The sequence below is a fragment of the Myotis lucifugus genome, unplaced genomic scaffold (assembly GCF_000147115.1).
Source record: "Myotis lucifugus unplaced genomic scaffold, Myoluc2.0 scaffold_1, whole genome shotgun sequence".
Lineage (NCBI taxonomy): Eukaryota > Metazoa > Chordata > Mammalia > Chiroptera > Vespertilionidae > Myotis > Myotis lucifugus.
This window is the reverse complement of record NW_005871049.1, coordinates 29048347-29069719: the sequence shown is the minus strand read 5'-3', so window position 1 is coordinate 29069719 and position 21373 is coordinate 29048347. Positions and strand designations below refer to the sequence as shown.

The window sequence follows — 21373 nt, the reverse complement described above, 5'->3', positions numbered from 1 at the left end:
TGTCTTTCTCTATTTAGGCACAAAGTGTTTGTGTTTGGCTGTAATGTTACTGTGGTTCAACAGCGTGGATTGTCCTTAGCAGACCCATTGGTGTACCATGCAGTCATGGGGACTGGAACTTGACCTTCCTTAATATGTGTCCATGGGCCCATATGAGTGTTTTCAGGCACTTTGCTAATAAATGTGACAGGGCCCATGAGGGCATGCAGCTCAGTACTATGTGGACTGGTCAGTATAGTACATCATTGTTGCAAATATGTATACTACTCATGTAGGGTAGTGAGCTGGGCCTTCCTCAGTTGGGGTATGGAAAATTCCCGGATTTATCTAGCAATGGAGTACTGTGTCTTTACCATCACTGCAGGGCTTTTGTGATAGTCTTTACATGCTGTAGACCAATGATGGCGAACCTTTTGAGCTCGGCGTGTCAGCATTTTGAGAAACCCTAACTTAACTCTGGTGCCGTGTCACATATAGAAATTTTTTGATATTTGCAACCATACTAAAGCAAAGACTTATATTTTTGATATTTATTTCATATATTTAAATGCTATTTAACAAAGAAAAATCAACCAAAAAAATGAGTTTGCCTGTCACGTGTGTCTCAGGTTCGCCATCAGGGCTGTAGACTAAGGTACACTGCCAAGACTTGTCTTTCCATAGGACTATATCTTATTTCATAATTGGGACCAGAAACCTAGGGTCACCTTCTTCTCATCTTGCTTTTGCCCTAAGCCCCACCCAAAGCCCTTCAGATGAACAGAAACATTTAATTTACAAGGGTTGGTTGAATTCATACCCCCATCCCTAATTTTTGTGTTTGTTTGCTGCCACCTTTTCACTAGTAAAGGCATCAGTGTGCTCTTGTCACCAATCTCACATTGTTCATTTCTTTGCTAATCTGTATAAGGGAGGTAAGAGCTGAGCTAGATGGGAGAATAAAAGGCCTTCAATATCCAAGCAATTCCAAAAGTGTTTGCAATTGTTTTACTGTTTCTGGCATAGAATAATTTTGAATATCTTATCCAGCACAGCAGTGGGAATAACTTTTGTCTTACTATACCAGACAACCCCCCAATGACAGAGGACCTGGACTCTTGCACCTTGTTGCAATTTATGGCCCATTTCTGCGCATGGGCCATGAAGTTTCAATCGCACTGTATGTGGGCGCCCGCATGTGGTATTTTGTGGAAGAGCCACACTCAAGGTGCCAAAGAGCCGCATGTGGCTTGTGAGCCGCAGTTTGCTGACCACTGCAGTAGACACTCTGCCATCTTATGTAAAATGGTACGATCATTTCCAGTTAGTGTAATGTAAGCAATACCATGATGCAATGCCACCTCTTGCCCACCATTCCATACAGATATATCTTTCACTATTAAACCATGACAAATGGTGGGGCTATGAAGATAGCCTGGTGGCAGAACCTAAAACATCCAGTGTTCTCTGTTCCATCTGAAGGTGAACGGATCTTGACTTTGCATGTCCATAGAAATACTGAGTAAGGCATTAGCCAGGTCTAATACAAAATGATAGGTTCTTAAGGATTTGCTTACTTCATTTAATAATTGGGTGATATTAGAACTGCAGCATGGATTGGAGGAACTACTTTATTGAGCTCCCAGTAGTCCAATGTCATTCTCCATGATCCATTTGACTTACAGACTGGCCAGACAGGGCTGTCTGTGAAAAGGACTATGGGTGGGACAAATTATGTCCGATCTGTCTAGCTCTTTAACTGAATCAGTGATCTCTGCATGGGCCCCAGGTAAGCGATACTGTCTTTCTGATACTACCCGCCAACGTTGTGAGAACCCTTCGGCAGTAGCTGCCTGTGCCATGTGAGTTTCCCTTTCCAAATAGAGGTCATCTTCCAAATGGAAATTCCTAGAGGCCAGCACTAGCGCCTCTTCCAAGGAGAATCTCCGAGTACACAGGAGAGGCCAGGCCACAGCAGCCACTGTTGCTTTTATACCTTTTTTGTCTTTATCTACCTTAAGCCTCTTCCATTATCTGCTACTCCAGCAGGCATCTTGGAACATCTTACGATGCTCCTCACACACCTGTCCCCAAGCTTCCAATGTTGTGCCAACTGGCCCAAAGCATAGTGCTTGGCCATTCCTGGATTTCCCCTGGCTCAGTCCATTTTCCCCCTATTTTGCCTATGGCTTACGTGGGTTCTTCAGAATCCTGCTTGCTCACAGCACCGGTTGTTGGGGAAAGTCCCAAAAGTCTAAATTCAGGATCGATTTTGAAGAACTGACACCTAGACTAATTTAAATTTATAAGAGCTTTAATAGGAGAAACTTATATACATGGGCAAAGCAGGAGTTCCCAGTGGTGGCAGGCCAGGAAGACTCTCTACCCCTCCTAGGACAGAGTTCCTTTTTAAAGGGGGTTAATAACAGGGGTTAATGGCAAAACCAAATGGCAGGTCGTTGTGAAACCTCTCCAGGGAACAATGTTACAAGCAAAGTTAAAAGGTAACATCAGGCAGTTATTACACTCTATGTGTTCACTAACCTCCTTCCAGAGGACATGACATTTGTCCTGGTGTGACATTCTGATTTTTTGAGTAGTTTGCCAGATGAAAGTTTACAGAGGATTACACAGCCACAAGTCACAGCTAACGCCTTCGCCACTGGAGCTATGTGGCATATCTAAAGTGAGTTTCCCACAGTAAGCAATTGCCAGAATGTCCTATAAAAGCCCACATGGAACATGACAGGTCTACTATGTGATTTTGATTAGTTCCCAGTTCTCTTATAACATGGCCTTCATGCTGTATACCCTTCTGTAAATCCGCATTAAACATTATAATTTATTTTAGAGTCACAAAATCAGGATTGTAGGATGGACTAGGATCTTTTTTTAAGCATCTTCATTTTTAAATTTTTTTTTTTTTGGTGAGGAAGTTGGTATGTATAGAAGTCACATTGTCCTTTTTTTTTTTAATGTCACACAATTATTTATTGGTAGAGCCAAGACTAGATAAAGTTTCTGGCCTTTAATTACTTTGGTAAATTAGACATACATTGACCATTTTAGAGGGTCAAATAATGAGAAATGCTGTCTTTAGATTCTTAGCAGTGGTGTACTAAGGGCAGGGTATGGGACTGTCTGCCCGGCTGAATGGTCCTCAAAAGAACTTAGACCAATAAGTAATATTTTCCATGAAGAATATTTTATCACTGACACTGTTTTAAGTTGTGGGCATGTTATTGTTTTTATTAAGAGACAAAGCATCCCAATGCAGATGACTCCAATGCCCTGTAATTGGGATGCCACAGGTGAAAAATAAACTAGTCATGTCTGTTTAAGTTCCAATACAATAGAGCAGCCCACAACTACTGCTAATTATGAGATTTAGTCCGGAAGGACTGTGAAGATGAGAAGTAAATGGGGTTTGAGCATGTACCCTGCCTCTGTTCACTAATGATTTTCTTTCCCCAGAGACATCCAAGTTTAGTTTTTCCTTAGGACTTATAAGAATATCCATACCTAAGACTGAGAGAGTAAATATTTGTTTATTTACAAGCTCATCATCTTACATGTCTTAACACTATGCCCAATGTGTCCTGGGAGTAGAATAGTTAAATATCTTTTTCTTTTTCTTTTTTTTTTAACTTGGCCTCTATTGATTTATTCAGTGTTTGTTATTTGGGATACAAAAACAGAACTGATCAAGTGAAATGATTCAGTTTGGCAGAACACTCACTATTCTAGTAAACAAACTGCATTCTGAATTTACAGAGTTTCAAATTCTGAACCAATGGAAATGAGAGTCTAGTAAGAGTAAGTGGAGAAAGCTGATTGGCAGGTTCAGGGTGATCAAGATAAATAAAAGGCAGCAGCAGAACATCTGGGAAGATCAATGATCTGTTCATTTAGAGCCAAAACCTCAGTGCTTCTCAAGCAGTGTGTTTTCACCATGAGTGGCTGCCCATTCTTAAGAAATGACTTTGAGTAAGTATTTATCTCTATTCTAAATATGGTTAGGCTCTTAAAAATGTTAAGTATGAACACTTTATTTTCTGAATTTCAAGAACATTGAAAACTGTCACCCTTATTTCCTTGTTAATATGCTTTAAAAAATAGCAGTAAGAGAATTTTAATGACTCATATTATTAGTTACTGTGCTTTCTCGAGATCTGTTTATTTCTTATCGCATATTTAATCTGCAGGTATGATTTAAGAAAACTGTCTTTAGAAGGCAATGAAGAAGACAAATCACAAACTGGTGTAAATAAAGCCAGCAAAGGAGGACTTATCTATGGGAATTATTTGCATGTAAGTGGCTGAGTATCTTATAGTGTTTAGTTTCCATTGTTGGGCATATATTTTGTCTAGTTTTTTTTTTCTCACTTATCAAATAGTTTTCTGAACCTAATGATATCCATTTCCATATAAATTTATGTTTTCTCAACTTTGTTAGAACAATTCAAGAGACTCATATGAAAATCCAGCAGAGAACCCAGAATCTGGGCGAAAGAGTATAAATGATCAAATTAGTGCAGGTAATTGGCAGGCATTGTACAACTTGTAGAGATAAGACAACTTCACTAAATCCTAGCCTAGGTAATTACAAATGATTTCAGACAAATTTCTCTTTTAAATCCCCTTTTAAAAAATAGAAATGTTAAAGGCTCATGCTTTCTTGAAATCATTAATAAATAAAAGAAGGATGATACAAAGGAGGTATTGGAGATTATCTGGGGTATGTTTCAGCCTGTTTGCCTTCTATATTGTTTAAGAAGTGAAACAGTTAGAGTTCTGGGTGCGTGCTTCTATGGGTTTCTAAGGATAAGCTGATCAAGCATGTTAAAATCTTTTTTAAATAGGCTCTTTAGGGGGATAGAATAATGGAAGACACACAGTCAGCTAAGCCACTTGACAAGCTTTTATCATAGTCATTTTAAGAGATACAAGAACAATGACTTCTCAATGAGTGTGATAGCATTTGTTATCATGGAATCCTACCAAATATAATATTCTTCAGAAAAAGTAAAAACCATAAATTCAACGTACTGTTTATTTATAATAAGACTCATTAATTTTTTAAAAGTACATAGAATAGATCCTGAGAATTTGAGAATTTGGGGATTTTTTCAGTATTGTATTCTACTTTGTATAAAAGTTGATAAAAAACAACTTTTGCAATTTCAAAATCAGTCACTTTTTTTAGTTTTATTGAACTGTGATTGTTATATAACATTGTGCAAGAATTGTTATATAACATTGTGCACAACCTGTTGATTTGATACCTTTATATATTTCTGTATGATTACTGGTGTAACATTTAGCTAACATGCTATTATGTCATATTAGAGGCCCGGTGCATGAAATTCATACACAGGGTGGGGGTGTGTGTCCCTCAGCCCAGCTTGCACCCTCTCCAATCTGGGATCCCTCTCACAATCCAGGACTGCTGGCTCCCAACTGCTTGCCTGCTTGCCTGCCTGATTGCCCCCAACTGCCTTCCCCTGCTGGCCTGGTCACCCCTAACTGCCCTCCTCTGCAGGCTTGGGTCCCCCCACCCCAAACTGCCTCCCCTGCAGGCCTGATCACCCACAACTGCCCTCCCCTGCTGGCCATCTTGTGGTGGCCATCTTGTGTTCACATGGGGGTGGCCATCTTTGACCACATGGGGCGGCCATCTTGTGTGTTGGAGTTATGGTCAATTTGCATATTACTGTTTTATTAGATAGGACTAGAGGTCTGGTGCATGAAAATTTATGCACTGGAGGGGGGTCCCTCAGCTCGGCCTGCCCCCTCTCACAGTCCGGGAGCCCTCAGGGGCGGGAGGTGACCCAGTGATCAGGGGAAGGCAATGCCCTCATCACACCTCTGCTTCTGTCACTGCTGGCAGCACAAGCCTTGGCCGGCCCTGGTTGTCTGAGCCTTGGCTGGCCCTGGGCGGCTGGGGGGCTGAGGGGACTGGGGGACTCTGGAGGCAGGTGTGCGGCAAGGCCGGGCTCACCTGGGGGCGGGTCTGGCCTTGCCGTATGCCTGCTGCCCCAGCGGGCAGAGAGGACTCGACGTTGCCATCTTGTGGCTGTGGGCGCCACCATCTTTGAGGGCGTGGCAGTCAATTAGCATATCCCCTCCTTATTGGCTGTGAGCGCCATGGTGTGAGGATCAATTAGCATATTCCCTCTTTATTAGATAGGATCATTGCCATTTTTTGGTGTGTGGTGAGAACATTTAAGATCTACTCTTTTAGTACCTTTCATATATATAATACAGTCTTATTAATATAATCACTGTGTTATACATTAGATCCCCATTACTCATTTATCTTATAGCTGGAAGTTTGTATAAAATCAGGTGTTTATTTATTTATTTTTTTGTTTAAAGTTGGAAAAAATTTTGAATGCACAGGAGCTTCAAAGTGAACTAAAAGGAAATAAAATCCATGATGAACACCTTTTCATCATAACTCATCAAGGTAAGTTGCACAAAAGTTTGGACAATAACTATTCCACAGGTATTTCCCATCAGTAATGAGGAGAGCAACAATTCTTTTAACTGTAAAATGGTGAAAGATCAAGGAATCACGTTTGTTAGAAATGCTCAACAATATTTTATTGTCAGATCGGTTCTCATCGGACTTCCTGGGATTTGTAAGTCTTCTTTATGTTACTTCCCTGCTAGTTGGGTCAGGTTGAACTTTGAGCTTTGTCCTATGTCCAAGGAAACATTTATCTTGGAATTGACAAAGAATTTTTAAGTAAGATGTTACTATGTTTTCAACTTGGAAGTTAAAAAAAATTACTTTCAAGAAATAGAGCACTCAAATTTATTGTGACTTTACATACTCCCATATAAATCTGGTACTTAATAAAAATGTAAATTTTGTTGAAATTGTGTGTTTATCCTTTTCAGACTTAAAACCTCTGGGCAGTGTTTTATTTCCTTTTTTTATGTTTCAGGGATACTGTTCCATGATTAAATATTTTTTGTCTTTTTCTGCTTTTGAAATGAGCCCCCAATTACAAAATGTCAAACTGCATTGAGCCAGTACAGAGATGCTCACATTAAGGACAGATAGCAGCAGCAGGTGGCAAGAGGTGGGAAGTGATTGAAGCTGTGGCTACAAACCTTCACAGGAAGCTAAAACTATCTGACAGGTTGTGCCCTGATTTTAGCACAGGTTAGACTAGTCACTACCTTGGTGGGTAGCCTCAGTGTATTTGGGTTCAGATTTTACACTTCCTTCCATTTAAGAGGCCTTGATTTGAACTGATGGCACTGGACCAGTCTAGATGTATTGAGAGACTTCAGCAGCTCTTCACTTCAGGGATGGCATCTGTTTGGCATATCCTGGCTGATACTTAGCGTAGCCAAGATCCAAATGCCGTTAGTGAGCATCAGAGATTGACACAGTGTGTCCTGTCCGCCCTTGCACAATTCTCTTTACAAAGGTTGTTTTACAACTTGCTGGCAACAGTGTCAGCAATTAAATGGCATTCCTTAATCTGAAACTGAAGTTCATTTTCATTGGGAATATCCTTTCCTGTTGCAAGAAAGACCTGGAGCTCTCTTTTGCCATCTTCTACAGAAAACACATTGAGTGGGATGAGGCAGCTGAAGTAGGAGACATCAATATTGTTTTGCACAGCCACCTGCAGGTCACTCAGAGGCTCTGTCTTCATAACTGGGCCCGTGACTGAGAGGCAGGGAGACATCAATGCTCTGATCTGGCATCAGTGGTGTCCGGATGGCCAGAGGAGAGCTAGGGACAACACCAAAGCTGTTCTTGTTAGACTAGATTGCAGTCTCATGTGCTATAGAGCTCTGTTGGTGAAGCTCATTTCCCAATAGATGTGTCCTTGGTGATGAGTACATGTTTCAGAAATCTCCAAGCCTTTAGCCTCTAGTGCAGGCAGCCAAACAGCCTTAGGAGCTGGCGGGTGCCATGCAAATCCCTGTAGAGAGTTCAAATACAGTAAAACCTTGATATAATGGAATAATTCCAGCAAGGGGCAGTCCGTTAAAGCTGAAAGTCTATTTTATAATGAAGTGGTTTTCTGAACGTTAAAAATTTGACAAATTAGTTAGCTTACCTGTTTTTACTTATGTAGACACTAGAGGCCTGGTGCATGAAATTCATGCCTGGGTGGGGTCCCTAGGCCTGGCCAGTGATCAGGGCTTATAGGGGCCATCTCCCCCAGTCCCAAACGGGGCTAGCCAGCCAGGGTCTGCTGGCTGTTGGCCGGGGCCTGCTGGGCAGCAGGGAAAAGATTGAAGGTGGTTTGCCAGTTGGGGGGAAGGACTGGGGGAGATTGGCTCGCCGTGGAAGATTGGCTGCAGGAACCCACTGACCACCAGAGGGCAGCTCCTATGTTGAGCGTCTGCCCCCTGGTGGTCAGTGTGCGTCATAGTGACTGGTCGACCGGTCTTTCTGGTTGTTCGGTCGTAATGATCTCTTAGGCATATATATATAGTTAGATAGAGAGATAGATATAGATATAGATATAGATAGAGATAGATATAGATATAGATATAGATATAGATATAGATATAGATATAGATATAGATATAGATAGATAGATATAGATATAGATATAGATATAGATATAGATATAGATATAGATAGATAGATATTTGTGGAATTAAATTAATTATATATGAAAAGTTTAATTTCAAAGAAAAGTTTTCTCTATGTGTTACTATAATTTGAAATGTATACTGAATAGATCTAGTAAATGCTTGCATTCACCAATCACTGTAAGTAAACAAATGCACAGGACTGGGGAGTGGCTGAGCACATGTGGGAACATCTGCCACAGGTGTTAAATTGCTGCAGAAAATCACACCAGGTGATAACATAACCAATTATCATGCCTGACTGGGTGTGATCATGTATTAGTCATTCAGTGAACATTGTTTATAAGCGGTGACTCTTGGATTTCAATATGTAGACTATAATTTTAGATATGCAATATTTATTTATGTCTGCAAAATTACTACAGGTTTTTTCTCCAACATATGGCTTAGCCACTAAAATTTGTTAAAAATAACAATGGATTAATAACAAGAAACAAACCTGTTAATTTAACTATAAGCAAATCTTGGTTAAAAGCATTTAAAAAATAACAGAGTAGTAATTTTTTCATATGACATACAGACTGAAAATTTTGTCTGTTAAATCTGAAGTCCAGTTGTTAAATTGAGGTCTGCAAAATTGAGGATTTACTGTAGATCATTGAGACCACTTGCTGATCATAGCAGGAGTAGGTGAAGGAGCAAAGGTTGCAGGCACTGATGATGGAATAAAGGATTGTCCCACTAGACTCTCTAGTCCTCCTCCCAAGAGACCCACTGCTCCCACCTGCATGGAGAATATCTGTGGCACATTGACTGGGAGATAGAGATCAAGGTTTATACGATGCCGCAGAAGAACACCTTGAGAGGGAATAACTGGAGGCGGGTCCAGATTAGTGGCAATAGTGGTAAAACATGAGCAGTAGTTTTTCATGTAGGAGTCCATGACTTTGAGAGTTTAGAAAGTCTCTGAACTCTGAAATTGTATGCAAAAATTTGTGAATGTGTCTTAAAGAGGTCTGTGACCCCAAAATATTAAGATTTACTCTAAAATTGTTGGTGTCCTAATACTGTCCTCTGATTGTCCAGGACCCAATGACCCAAGCTAGTCATTGGTCCATTTCTAGACATGTTTTCTTTGCTTACCAATTCTTTGTGTTTTTTTTCCACAAACGGTTGTTTGCTTCATTGACTGGCTAAAATGAGTAAAAAATAAAAACAGAAAATAATTTACGTAATTTGTATTGGTGGCTTATCCAAAGACAAGCTCAATAGGGGGGAAATCATGGCAGGATAGCACAAGTTTGGAATCAGAAAATTGTTTAGAATCCCATCTCTACTGTTATAAATTGGGAAAGCTTGGTCAGGTCCCTTAACCAGTAACTCTTTCCATTTCCCCATGTGTACAATGGAGAAAATTGTTGTATTTTATCAATCATAGAGTTCTTGTGAAGATGAAATGAGGTAATGCACATTAAGCACTTAGCCCAAGGTATAGCACATTATAAACATACAGCAAATGGTAGCTATCATTATATGATAGGGAGCCTTTCCCTTCCTTCTTCAGTTACAAAACATAATCAGTGAATCATGGGGCAAACTACAGAAAGCTAAACCTAAAATGAGAAAAATTTAACACCAAATGGTGGTTACATAAACTGATCAAGGAAATATCTGCTTTGCTCTTTGTCCAACTATGAAAATTAAATTCCAAGCGTATCCTGAAATGTGATTTAAAATATAATATGATTCCCCTAATTAGTGCAGAAACATAGCCTGCAGCCATACGATAGCACCAGGTAGAATGCACTAGAGATCTCTAAGATTATTGGTTTTCTGTGCTCAGCTAATAACTCCACTGGTTATTAAATTCATTTATTCATAAAATAATCACCTGGGTTTATCTTATGCCAACACTGTGCTAGATACTAAGGGAAATAGATGAATAAGACAAAGTTTCAGATTTAGACTGTTCATAAACTTGTCATCCTCACAGTTTTCTAAGCCCCTGGAAACTAACGTCTTGTCATATTCATCAGATTAGTAAATACTGATATTTCAGTTTATAGGTGAAGTTGAGTGTCACTTCTGCTTCTCTGCATACCTCCATCTTCCAAGGGGATTGTAGAATTAGATCATGTGCTATATCCTAAAAAGACTTAAATAGTATATTTGTTGAGAGAAATCAGTATAATAACATTAACAACCACAAAGCGTATTGATAATATGCATAGCATATTAAAACAGTCAATAAATGGAGGCTATTTTACATTTATCACTAATATTTTGTTGTAGCATAAAATAGGGCTATATGGGTATTTCTTGATTTTTAAATTACATTTCTATTTCTTTCAATGTGTTAACCATGTCTTTTATATAATTATGGTCAAAGAGAATCCCAAAACTTTCCAACTGACAATGTGTTTTTTTTCATTGCAGCTTATGAACTCTGGTTTAAGCAAATCCTCTGGGAATTAGATTCTGTTTGTGAGATCTTTCAGAATGGCCATGTGAGTTGTTATATCACAATACTGGTTCCAGGATATTTTTGGAGAATGTAAAAAATATTACTAATGAGAAAGAATTTAACACCAAATGGTGGTTATTACTTACTGAAAAAAAATCCCCCCCCCCCCCAGTGGCCAAGAGCTTAGTCATATTTTCCCAAGGCCATTGCTACCCTAGAGTTTCACATTTCATTCAAGTTCCTTTCAAATTTCAGCTTCAAGCCCCTTACAGTATTTAGAACTCACTAATTATTAAATTTTTTTGTCGCTGAGAATAGTTGTTTTAGCTGATGGTAGATTGCCAGAATAGCCGGCAATCTACCTTTAATGAATAAGTACCTGAGTTGTATTTCTAATGAATATTTGCTATGGGAAAATAGGAACAATAATGAAGAAAGTAAACAGGAAAAGGTAAAAAAAATAGTAGCAGGAGAAAGAAACAAAGAAAAGAGTGCTAACAGTGGAACCGCCGGTGACGGCAGAGTCTGAACTGTGTTCTCCTGCCTCCCGCCCTGCTTCCTGCTCCCACAAGTCTTCCAGACACAGGGCACAGCCTTAAGCACTCAGGAGGGGCTGGGGAAAGAGAGCAGTCAGACACAGACAATCCTCTTCTATATGTGCTTGCGATTTCCTTTTATGTCATTGGCAACTTTGTCCCTCAGTAAAGAGCAGATTTATTCTGGTGTTGCTTCATCCTCACCCAGAAGTTGCCATGCTCACCTTTATTCCTTGAAGCAAACGTAGAAACTTGCTTTAAAATGAGTGGATGTTGATCTCCAGAATTTACTTCTAACTTGCCTTCATGTAATTTTCTATTTTAAAAAAATTGATTTCAGAGAGGAAGGGAGAGGGAGAGAAAGAAACATCAATAATAAGAGAGAATCATTGATCGGCTGCCTCCCGCACGCCCCACACTAGGGATCAAACCCGCATCCTAGGCATGTGCCCTGACCTGGAATCCAACTGAGACCTCCTGGTTCATAGGTGGATGCTCAACCGCTGAGCCATTCTGGCTGGGCTGTGATTTTCTATTTTTAAAGAAAGATATGTGATTCTGATTTTGCAGACATTCCTTGCAAACAATTCAGTTACCATTAGTTCAATATCCACAGAATTATACTTCCAATGTTCCTTTCTGAAGTAAAGATAAAGTTCATAGGAATGTATTATTGTTTGTAGTCTATTTTGTAATTTCTAAACATCAGAATTGATTTCTCAGTGTCTCATTTCTTAACCATCAGGTCAGGGATGAAAGGAATATGCTTAAGATTGTTACACGAATGCATCGAGTGGTGGTGATCCTTAAACTACTGGTAGAGCAGTTTTCTGTCCTGGAAACGATGACAGCCTTGGATTTCAATGACTTCAGGTATGTACCAGTGGCTATGTGATAACTCGGTGGGGTTCACCTTCTCACTCTGGTGGGGTAAAGGAGGGCATGTGTGTTGTGTGAGATGAGGAGCCTGTCCTACACTGTCACTATCAGCACTTGGGAGTCTTAATCACAACGAATTTGAGAAGTTATTAAAAACATTTCATCACTTGTTTTTACATACAAACATAATATGATTAATTAATTTCAACTCATCGTTGTGCCCTGTTTTTATCCAAAAATAATTTTAGACCACTTATCAAAATGGCTAAAGTGGCTGATATAATGCATATAACAAATTTTGTAAAAACTAAAAGCTAAAAATAAAAGAGAAACAGGAGTGATAAACAATGATGTCAGAAAAAACATCAGAATAAGTCATGGATTGAATTATACATTTTCTACATTTCCAGGCAGCCAAAGCTATATATAAGATATATATATATATATATATATATATATATATATATATATATATATGTATATATGTATATATATATGTATACATGTATATGCATGCATATATGTATACATGTATATATGTATGTATATACAACATATATACATATATGTTCAGAAAAAAGCTTTCATCATACCAAATTTAAAAGTAGATTTTCCTAGAACATAAGGTGCATTTGATAATGTAATATATAGTCCAACATGTTTGACATTCAAAGAAATGTAGCAAAATTCCTTTGTGGTGGATTAAAAAATTGAAGTCTTAGTACCAATTGATGAAAGACACTTACAAAAATGTAAGATGTTGTATAGCTGTGTAGGGTAGGAGTAATAACATTTTGATTGCCTTTTTTTGTGCTAGGCAACATCCCCTGTATTTTACTTACAGTATGTCATTGGTGCTCATAATAATAATAGGTAGTGACATCAATGATAGAATATAAGTTTTAGACAATGGACTACTATTCAGCTGTAAATAAAAGGAAATTTTACCCATTGTGACATCATGGATGGACCTGGAGAGCATTATGCTAAGTGAAATAAGCCACTCAGAGAAAGACAAATACCATATGATTTCACTCACATGTAGAATCTAATGAACAAAATAAGCTAACAAACAAAATAGAAACAGACTCATAGATACAGAGAATAGACTGACAGCTGTCAGAGGGGAGCAAGTAGAGGGGCTAGGTGAAAAAGTTAAATAGATTAAGAAAAATAAAAGCCTCATAGACACACACACAGTATAAGTTTTAGGAGGGATTGAATAATATTTATAAATTACAGTCTTTTAGCACTATTGAAAAAATATATTGTTCAATGCCCACCTGTTTTCATTTTAAGAAGACATTTAGTATACACACATACACATATATGTGTATATGTATTTCTGCGTGTATACATACATATGACACTTCACAAACTATACAAACATTTCAACTTTAAATTGGTTGACAGATATCAACAATGATGTTTAGGTAGCTCATTTTCCTTATTTCAGTAATGTCCGAACCATAGGTCCAATTCTAGGCAGCTGTGTTTGTGTTCTTGATGATATCTAAGAGAGTAAAACTCTAATTTACAATGTCAACACATTTCTCTCTTTTTCTTCTCTCCCTCATTTATTCTCAAAGAGAGTACTTATCTCCAGCATCAGGCTTCCAGAGTTTACAGTTCCGACTATTAGAAAACAAGTTGGGTATTTTTCAGAGTTTAAGAGTCCCTTACAACAGGAGACATTATCGTGATAACTTCAAAGGAGAAGAAAATGAACTGCTACTGAAGTCGGAGCAGGATAAAACGCTTTTGCAACTAGTGGAGGTACATGCTCAAATACTATTTATAAGATCTACATACATCTTTTTAATTTAGCTTCTGCTAGATAAGAATTGTACAACTAATATCAAAGTTTGGTCACATTAATTGTAAATAAGAACATAAACAATTTATAAAATGCTTAAATTTATAAATTTAACTAAAGTATTTAGATATGAAGAACTTTCTTGAGAATTTTAGAAACATTATATATAATAAAAAAAATTGTGCACTGGCCAGGGGGGTCCCTCAGCCCAGCTTGCCCCCTCTTATAGTCCAGGAGCCCTCAGGGGATGTCCTACTGATGGCTTAGGCCCACTCCCCACGGGCTGCAGACTGGCCTCCCTCTGCTGGAGGGAACCAGGCTGATCAGGGGAAGGCGCCACCCCCATCACCCCACTGCTGCTGCCACTGCCGGCCGCCGCAGCTGCCAAGGTGTTTTCATCAACACGGACTCCAGTCCCTTCACCACGAAAAAATAACAACTTTCTTTAGGCATTTTCAAGATGTCTCTTTCATAGGATATGAAATTTCTTTTTTCTTTTTTTTTTATCCTCACATGAGGATATTTTCCCATTGATTTTTAGAGAGCATGGAAGAGAGAGGGAAAGACTGAGCGGAACATCAATGTGAGAGGCACACTTCAATTGGTTGCCTCCTGCATGAGCCCTGACCTGGGCCCTGGCCAGGGAGGAGCCTGCAACCTAGGTACATGTCCTTGATCAGAATCAAACCTGGCCCCCCTGTGGGTTTGTGTCCACTCTGCTCCAGCCCCAACAGCCCAGCGCCACGGCCATGGGGCTGGGGCTGGGGGCCAGCCCCCCTGCGGGTTGTTCTCTCTGGTCTGGGGCCAGGCACAGGCTGCCCTGTCTGTTGTTCTCTCAAGCCCCTCCTCCTTAGCTGGCCATGACCCTTACAGCATCCTGGCCTAATTTGCATATTATATATATATATATATATATATATATATATATATAGAGAGAGAGAGAGAGAGAGAGAACAGCTTATAAAGATAGGAATAGAAAGACTCAGAAAGCTAATTTCAAACCCAAATGAGAACCCACAGGGATGTATGAATTAGGTTTTATTTCTGATTAAAAAGTCTTGTGGAATATTAAAATAATTGAATAGTAAGTGTATTTCCAAGTTGCTAATTATACCATGCCTTTGCATTTAGAAGAGATCATATATTATACATGTTTTAATTCCTTCAGATCTTAAGAATAAAGTACTTTGAGAATAAACCAGACACTTCATTAAAACAATATTTACATATGTTCATAGATTTCTAGAACAAAATTGGGATTTTTGTAATATTTCTTTTTAAATATATATGTGTACATATATATATTATTGATTTCAGAGAGGAATGGAAGGGAAAGAGAGAGAGAGATAGAAACATCAATGATGAGAGAGAATCATTGATTGGCTGCTTCCTGCACGCCCCCTACTGGGAATGGAGCCCGCAACCCTGACATGTGCCATGATGGGAAATCGAAACACAACCTCCAGATTCATAGGTCGATGCTCAACCACTGAGCCGCTCCAGCCAGTCATAGTTCTTAATAAATAAAGATTAAACAGCAGTAATATGATTTTATTAAAAAGTAAGAAATGGAATAGAATAGATTTCTATTTTTAAGTGAAGAAATTGAAGGGAAAGAAAATGTTTGCACACAAAAAGTAGCTTATTATATATGTTTCTCAAAACCATGAAAATATTCTGTTTCAAGTTCATAAATATTAGTTTAATGTATCTCACCTATTTAAAATTTTACAATATATTAACTTAAAAATAATGTTTACTTAAGGCATGGCTGGAAAGAACACCAGGTTTAGAGAAACATGGATTTAACTTCTGGGAAAAGTTGGAAAAAAATATTGTTAAAGGCCTGGAAGAAGAATTCAGTATGATTCAGGTATTTATGTTGCCTTAAGTAAATATAAGTTTACTACAGAAAACAGTATTGAAAATTTTATTTTAATAATTCTCCACTTATCTCTTAAACTTACATTTTTTCTTATTTTTCTTTCACAAAAGCATATACTTAGAATATGTTACATGATTGATTTAATTTTATTTAGATACAATAAAAATTAAATTAAGAATTTCATTATAAGCAAGAGTTTCTTTGATAAATAGATGAGGTTAACATACCTTTTTTTATTTCTATTGAACATTTCAAGATTATGACTAATTCTAGACAGAAGTAGGCTCACAAAGGCCCAGTTCTTCCTATTGATTCTCAGACAATGTCAAGTTTCTCACTTAAGAAAATATTGTTGATTTCTTGATTCCTCATTTCCTTCAAATTACAGGCCTTTCTTCCTTTTTTCATGACTAAATTTCTTGAAGGAGTTGTCTAATTCTATGTCTTGAGAGGCTTTATCAGTAGTGCTTAATGTCTTGAAGTCACACTGCATGTGTTCAAGTTCCACCTGCACTTCTTAATCGTGTGACATTGAACATCTTTGACTTAACTTCTCTTTGCTTCACTTTCATCATTGATACAATAGAAAATAAGAGTATCTACCTCATAGGATTATTATGAGCATTAAATTAGATTAATACTTGTAAAGTGTTTTTAGACCAGTAGTTAGTATAATTATTCCTTTATTTCTCATCCAATCTTCAACTCAATCCAGTCTGTCTTCTTCTCCCATCATTCACAAATAACCTCCATGTACATAAATCCAATGGCCATTTTTTATCTTCACTTATCTTGAACTAACAGTGACGTTCATTACTAATGGCTATTTAACTCTTTTTTGAACATTCCCCCCACCCTCTTGGATTTGGTACACAATATTTTAACTTCATCTAAATGTCTAATTTCTCTGCCTCCATTACCGGCTCATTAGACAAGTAAATGGTGGGATTTCCCAACTCATTGGCTTACAGCCTTTGTGTCCTTTGTCTATATTATTTCACTACATTAACTAATTTATACCCACTGCTTCTATAGCTACTTATACACCAGAGATTCTCAAACAAATACCTCTAGTGTCGATATCCTCTTAAATTTCAGATCATATACTTAACACCTTAATTTATATTTCCTCCTGGTCCTCTCAAACATACACCGATTAAAAGAAAAAAAAATTCCCTTTCATCCACTCCTGTATCTACTTGGTCTTCTCCAAGTTTTTCTCCTAGTGTGTCAAGTCAGACTGGTACCATTGGTCCTTGGTAACTCCCTCTTCCTCAACTGACTTCATCAAGCTATCACCAAATGCTATTGGTTTAACCTTCCAAATAGTTCTCAAGAATCTCTCTTTGATCTACCACCACTCATCAAGTGCAGACTGTCATTGTTTTTCACCTAGACTAAAGTCATATTCTCTCAGCTATTTGACAAGGCTTACAATATGGCTCCATTCCAATTTATTGTCCACACTGCAGGTTTGAGTAATCTTTTCAAAATGCAAATCTAGTCACATCTGACCTCTGCATAAAACACTTTGATGTTTTCCCATTGCTTTCAGCATAACAATAAAAATCCTTAATATAATCTTCAAGGCATTTTTTGATCTTCTGTGGGCCATACTGTATTTCCTTTAGGCTGAATTTAGTTCTTTGAGTTTACCACCAGTCTTTTTATGTTATTTTCTGGGTTTGGAGTATTCTTCCCCAGGTAACTCCTTTTCATTCTTTGCTCTTGGCTCAAGGAAAACTTCTTCAGGAAGGCCTTTTCTGACCCCCTTACAACTATGCTATCATGGCACTATACTGCTTCTGTATACCACTATGGCATGGGACACTCCTGAGTGTTCAACATTTAATGTTCAGGTGATTATTTGTTCTACATCTTATTCCCACCACATAATATGTTGCATAAGATCATGGGACTCAATTTTTGCTCACTATTTTGTTTATCACCTGTGCATGACATTTATTAAAAAAAAAGGAATATGTAATTGGCAATAGTGTGCATACAACTTTTTAACAGTTTGATTCTTCTGAGGACTTGAAGATAATTGGGTTAACTAATTTTTGCTTCAGCTTAATTAATTGGCTTATAAATAGAGCATGTGCTGTAGGCAGAAAAATAAGAATTTTCTTAAACAAATCAATTGATATAAAAAGAATAAAAATAAAAGTGTGAAATATATCTAAGAAATTATATTTATAGGGTATAATACTGAATATAGAATTTCAGTAGCATTAATAGTTTTCCTGACTAGGAATCATTAATTTTCCTGAGTGTAATAACCTCACTGTGATAAATAATTTTTGTCAAATATTTGAACATATTGACCACTTGTATCCAGTTATACCCACCTGAGCCCAGGACTCATGATCTTTATTAAGATAATGTTTAAGATTGATAAATCAGTTAAATTGAACTTAAAGGATAGAACCAGTGACTATGAGGAAGACCCCTTCTTATAAGCCATAATTTCCAAGTTGTAATATTAAATGAAATGGTAAATATCCCAAGTACACCTTTTCTGCACCTGGCAAGTCTACTTCTTGAGGCACTGTTTTCTAAAATTAGAATCTATTCTCTGTTGTGGGAATATTAATGAAGCATTTTCTCCAAAGGCTAAAAATGAATCAGAGGAAAAGGAGGAACAAATGGCTGAATTTCACAAACAAAAAGAGGTGTTACTCTTATTATTTGATGAGAAACGCCATGAGCATCTTCTTAGTAAAGGTAGGTAATTTTATTCTTAAGGATTGTTTCTTGGCACTGTACTATTATGGCATCCAGTGATGGCAAACCTATGACACGCGTGTCAGAGATGACATGTGAAATCATTATTTTGGTTGATTTTTCTTTGTTAAATGGCATTTAAATATATAAAATAAATATCAAAAATATAAACCTTTGTTTTACTATGGTTGCAAATATCACAAAATTTCTATAAGTGACACGGCACCAGAGTTAAGTTAGGGTTTTTCAAAATGCTGACACGCCAAGCTCAAAAGGCTCGCCATCACTGATGGCATCAAAGATCAAATTCCACTTGGGGAAATAAAATGAAAATTGATATTCTACTCTTAGAAACAAACATTGGTTAGTGTTATCTATGAGAACATTATATTAACAGTTTTAAATGACCATTTTATCTCAAACACATTGGTAGAAACTGTCATGATATGTCAAATATGAGGGATACCAAGGTACATGGAAAATGGCTTCTCAAGTAATTCAGAGCCATATGTATATATGTAGATATTCCCAAAAATGTATACAAATTTTGAATAATTATAAAGTCAGTGTTATTAGAGCATACAGTTCATTTTCAAAATTTAAAGAATCCACAGAAATGAATCATTTTTTGTCAATGCCTGTTTTCAAATTGATGACCATTCTGGTCCAGGCACTGCTGATAACTCGAAGCAATGGAATCCCAAACATCAAAAATCATTTTGTTTGGTATTTGTGTGCCCTCAATTTGTCAACTGTTGCTGGTATTGTACTGTAAACTTTATCTTTTATGTATCTCCATTAAAAAAATATCTAGTGGAACATTAGGATAAATTTTTTTGTGTTCAAAGCTTAGTCTGGTTTCACCCATTAGTTCAAATGATTTAAAATTGAAAAGGAGTGAAAATTAAATGTTATCAGCTATTAAAATTTTTTGAACATCCTATATATACTAGTATTTCAGTCTGCCTTTTAAAATGCAATATTAAAACAATGTTTTATGTGATATTTTCCAAATTTCAAGCTAAGGGATAAAATTTTAAACTAAAACTTACATTGCTTTCTAAAAACATGTAACAATTATTTAAGGTGATGGTGCCAAATTAATGTGACTACCCTAAATGACCTAATAAATTAAAACTTGCTATGTATTTTGCAGGTGAAAGACGACTCTCATACAGAGCACTTCAGGGGGCCTTGATGATATATTTTTACAGGTAAAAGCAAATTAGAAGAGAAACAGAAGTTAAAATTGAGGATTGGCTCTATAGATAATGTATCAAATATAAAGCTTATAAATTTCAATCATAGTTCTATTAAGTTATTTTGTTTTGATGGAAAGCTTAGAAAATAATTAATTGTGAGAGTTTCATGAGGTTTTCTTTCTTTTAAATAGTAAAAGCTTAACTTTATCTCTGTAGTTGGTTAAAAAAAAAACCCACTCAAATTAATAAAAAATTCTTTTTATAATTTTATAATGTGACTAGAGGCCCAGGGCACAAAATTCATACATTTGAGGGGCGGGTCCCTCAGCCCAGCCTACACCCTCTTACAGTCCGGGAGCCCATGGGGGATGTCTGACTGCTGGCTTAGGCCCACTGCCTGTGGGGAGCAGGCCTAAGCCAGGAGTCGGACATCCTTAACGCTACTGCAGAGGCAGGAGAGACTCCCGCCACTACTGTTGTGCCCACCAGTAGTGAGCTCAGCTTCTGGCTGAGCAGTACTCCCCCTGTGGGAGCACACTGACCACCAGGGGACAGCTCCTGCATTGAGTGTCTGCTTTCTGGTGGTCAGTACATGTCATAGTGTCCGGTCGACCCGCCATTTGGTCAATTTGCATATTAGCCTTTTATTATATAGGATATTAAATGTCCAAAAAGACCACAGTGCAATCTGCTTGAAAAATTTAGTCATGTAAAGTGTTCCATCATTCAAGAATGTTGTAGAATTATTCCTGTTTTATAAAAAAAAAATTGTGAAGTGGAAACACCTTGTAAACTGTTGTTCTGCTTATTCAACAATCTCAAGTAAAATTAACTTCACTGTTTAATACATTTGAAGTGTTCTTTAAATGTCCAAATACTCCTGCATATATATGAAGGCCTCATCTTCATGTTTCATGAATTAAGTGAGTCAGAACAATAGATAGCACACTAACAAAAATGCCTATGTTTACTGGATGTATTATTTACTTGTATTTATTTAAATTGTAATCCTCTCCAATCTCTCTTCAGAATAACAACATAAACAAAATCTTTTGACTCTTTTCCTAAACTCTTACTAAATGTATGCCACTCAAGTTTATGTATATTAAGCAAAAAATATATTGAGTTGCCCTAACTGGTTTGGCTCAGTGGATAGAGCGTTGGCCTGCGGACTCAAGGGTCCCAGGTTCAATTCCAGTCAAGGGCATGTACCTTGGTTGCAGGCACATCCCCATTAGGGGGTGTGCAGGAGGCAGCTGATTGATGTTTCCTCTCTCATCAATGTTTCTAACTCCCTATCCCTCTCCCTTCCTC

The 21373-nt window shown here is 37.5% G+C and overlaps 1 protein-coding gene across 1 annotated transcript in view; it reads left to right on the top strand.

The window, feature by feature from the left end:
* Positions 1–3857: 3857 nt before the first annotated feature.
* TDO2 (tryptophan 2,3-dioxygenase) overlaps positions 3858–21373 on the top strand; it is a 20778-nt gene continuing 3262 nt past the window's right edge. Inside the window, exons 1-9 of the mRNA XM_006081870.3 lie at positions 3858–3966; positions 4185–4290; positions 6358–6448; positions 10987–11057; positions 12296–12423; positions 14019–14205; positions 16011–16118; positions 18746–18857; positions 20014–20071. Coding sequence (XP_006081932.1) covers positions 3875–3966; positions 4185–4290; positions 6358–6448; positions 10987–11057; positions 12296–12423; positions 14019–14205; positions 16011–16118; positions 18746–18857; positions 20014–20071 — 953 coding nt within the window. The 5' untranslated portion in view covers positions 3858–3874. The remainder of the gene's footprint in view (positions 3967–4184; positions 4291–6357; positions 6449–10986; positions 11058–12295; positions 12424–14018; positions 14206–16010; positions 16119–18745; positions 18858–20013; positions 20072–21373) is intronic.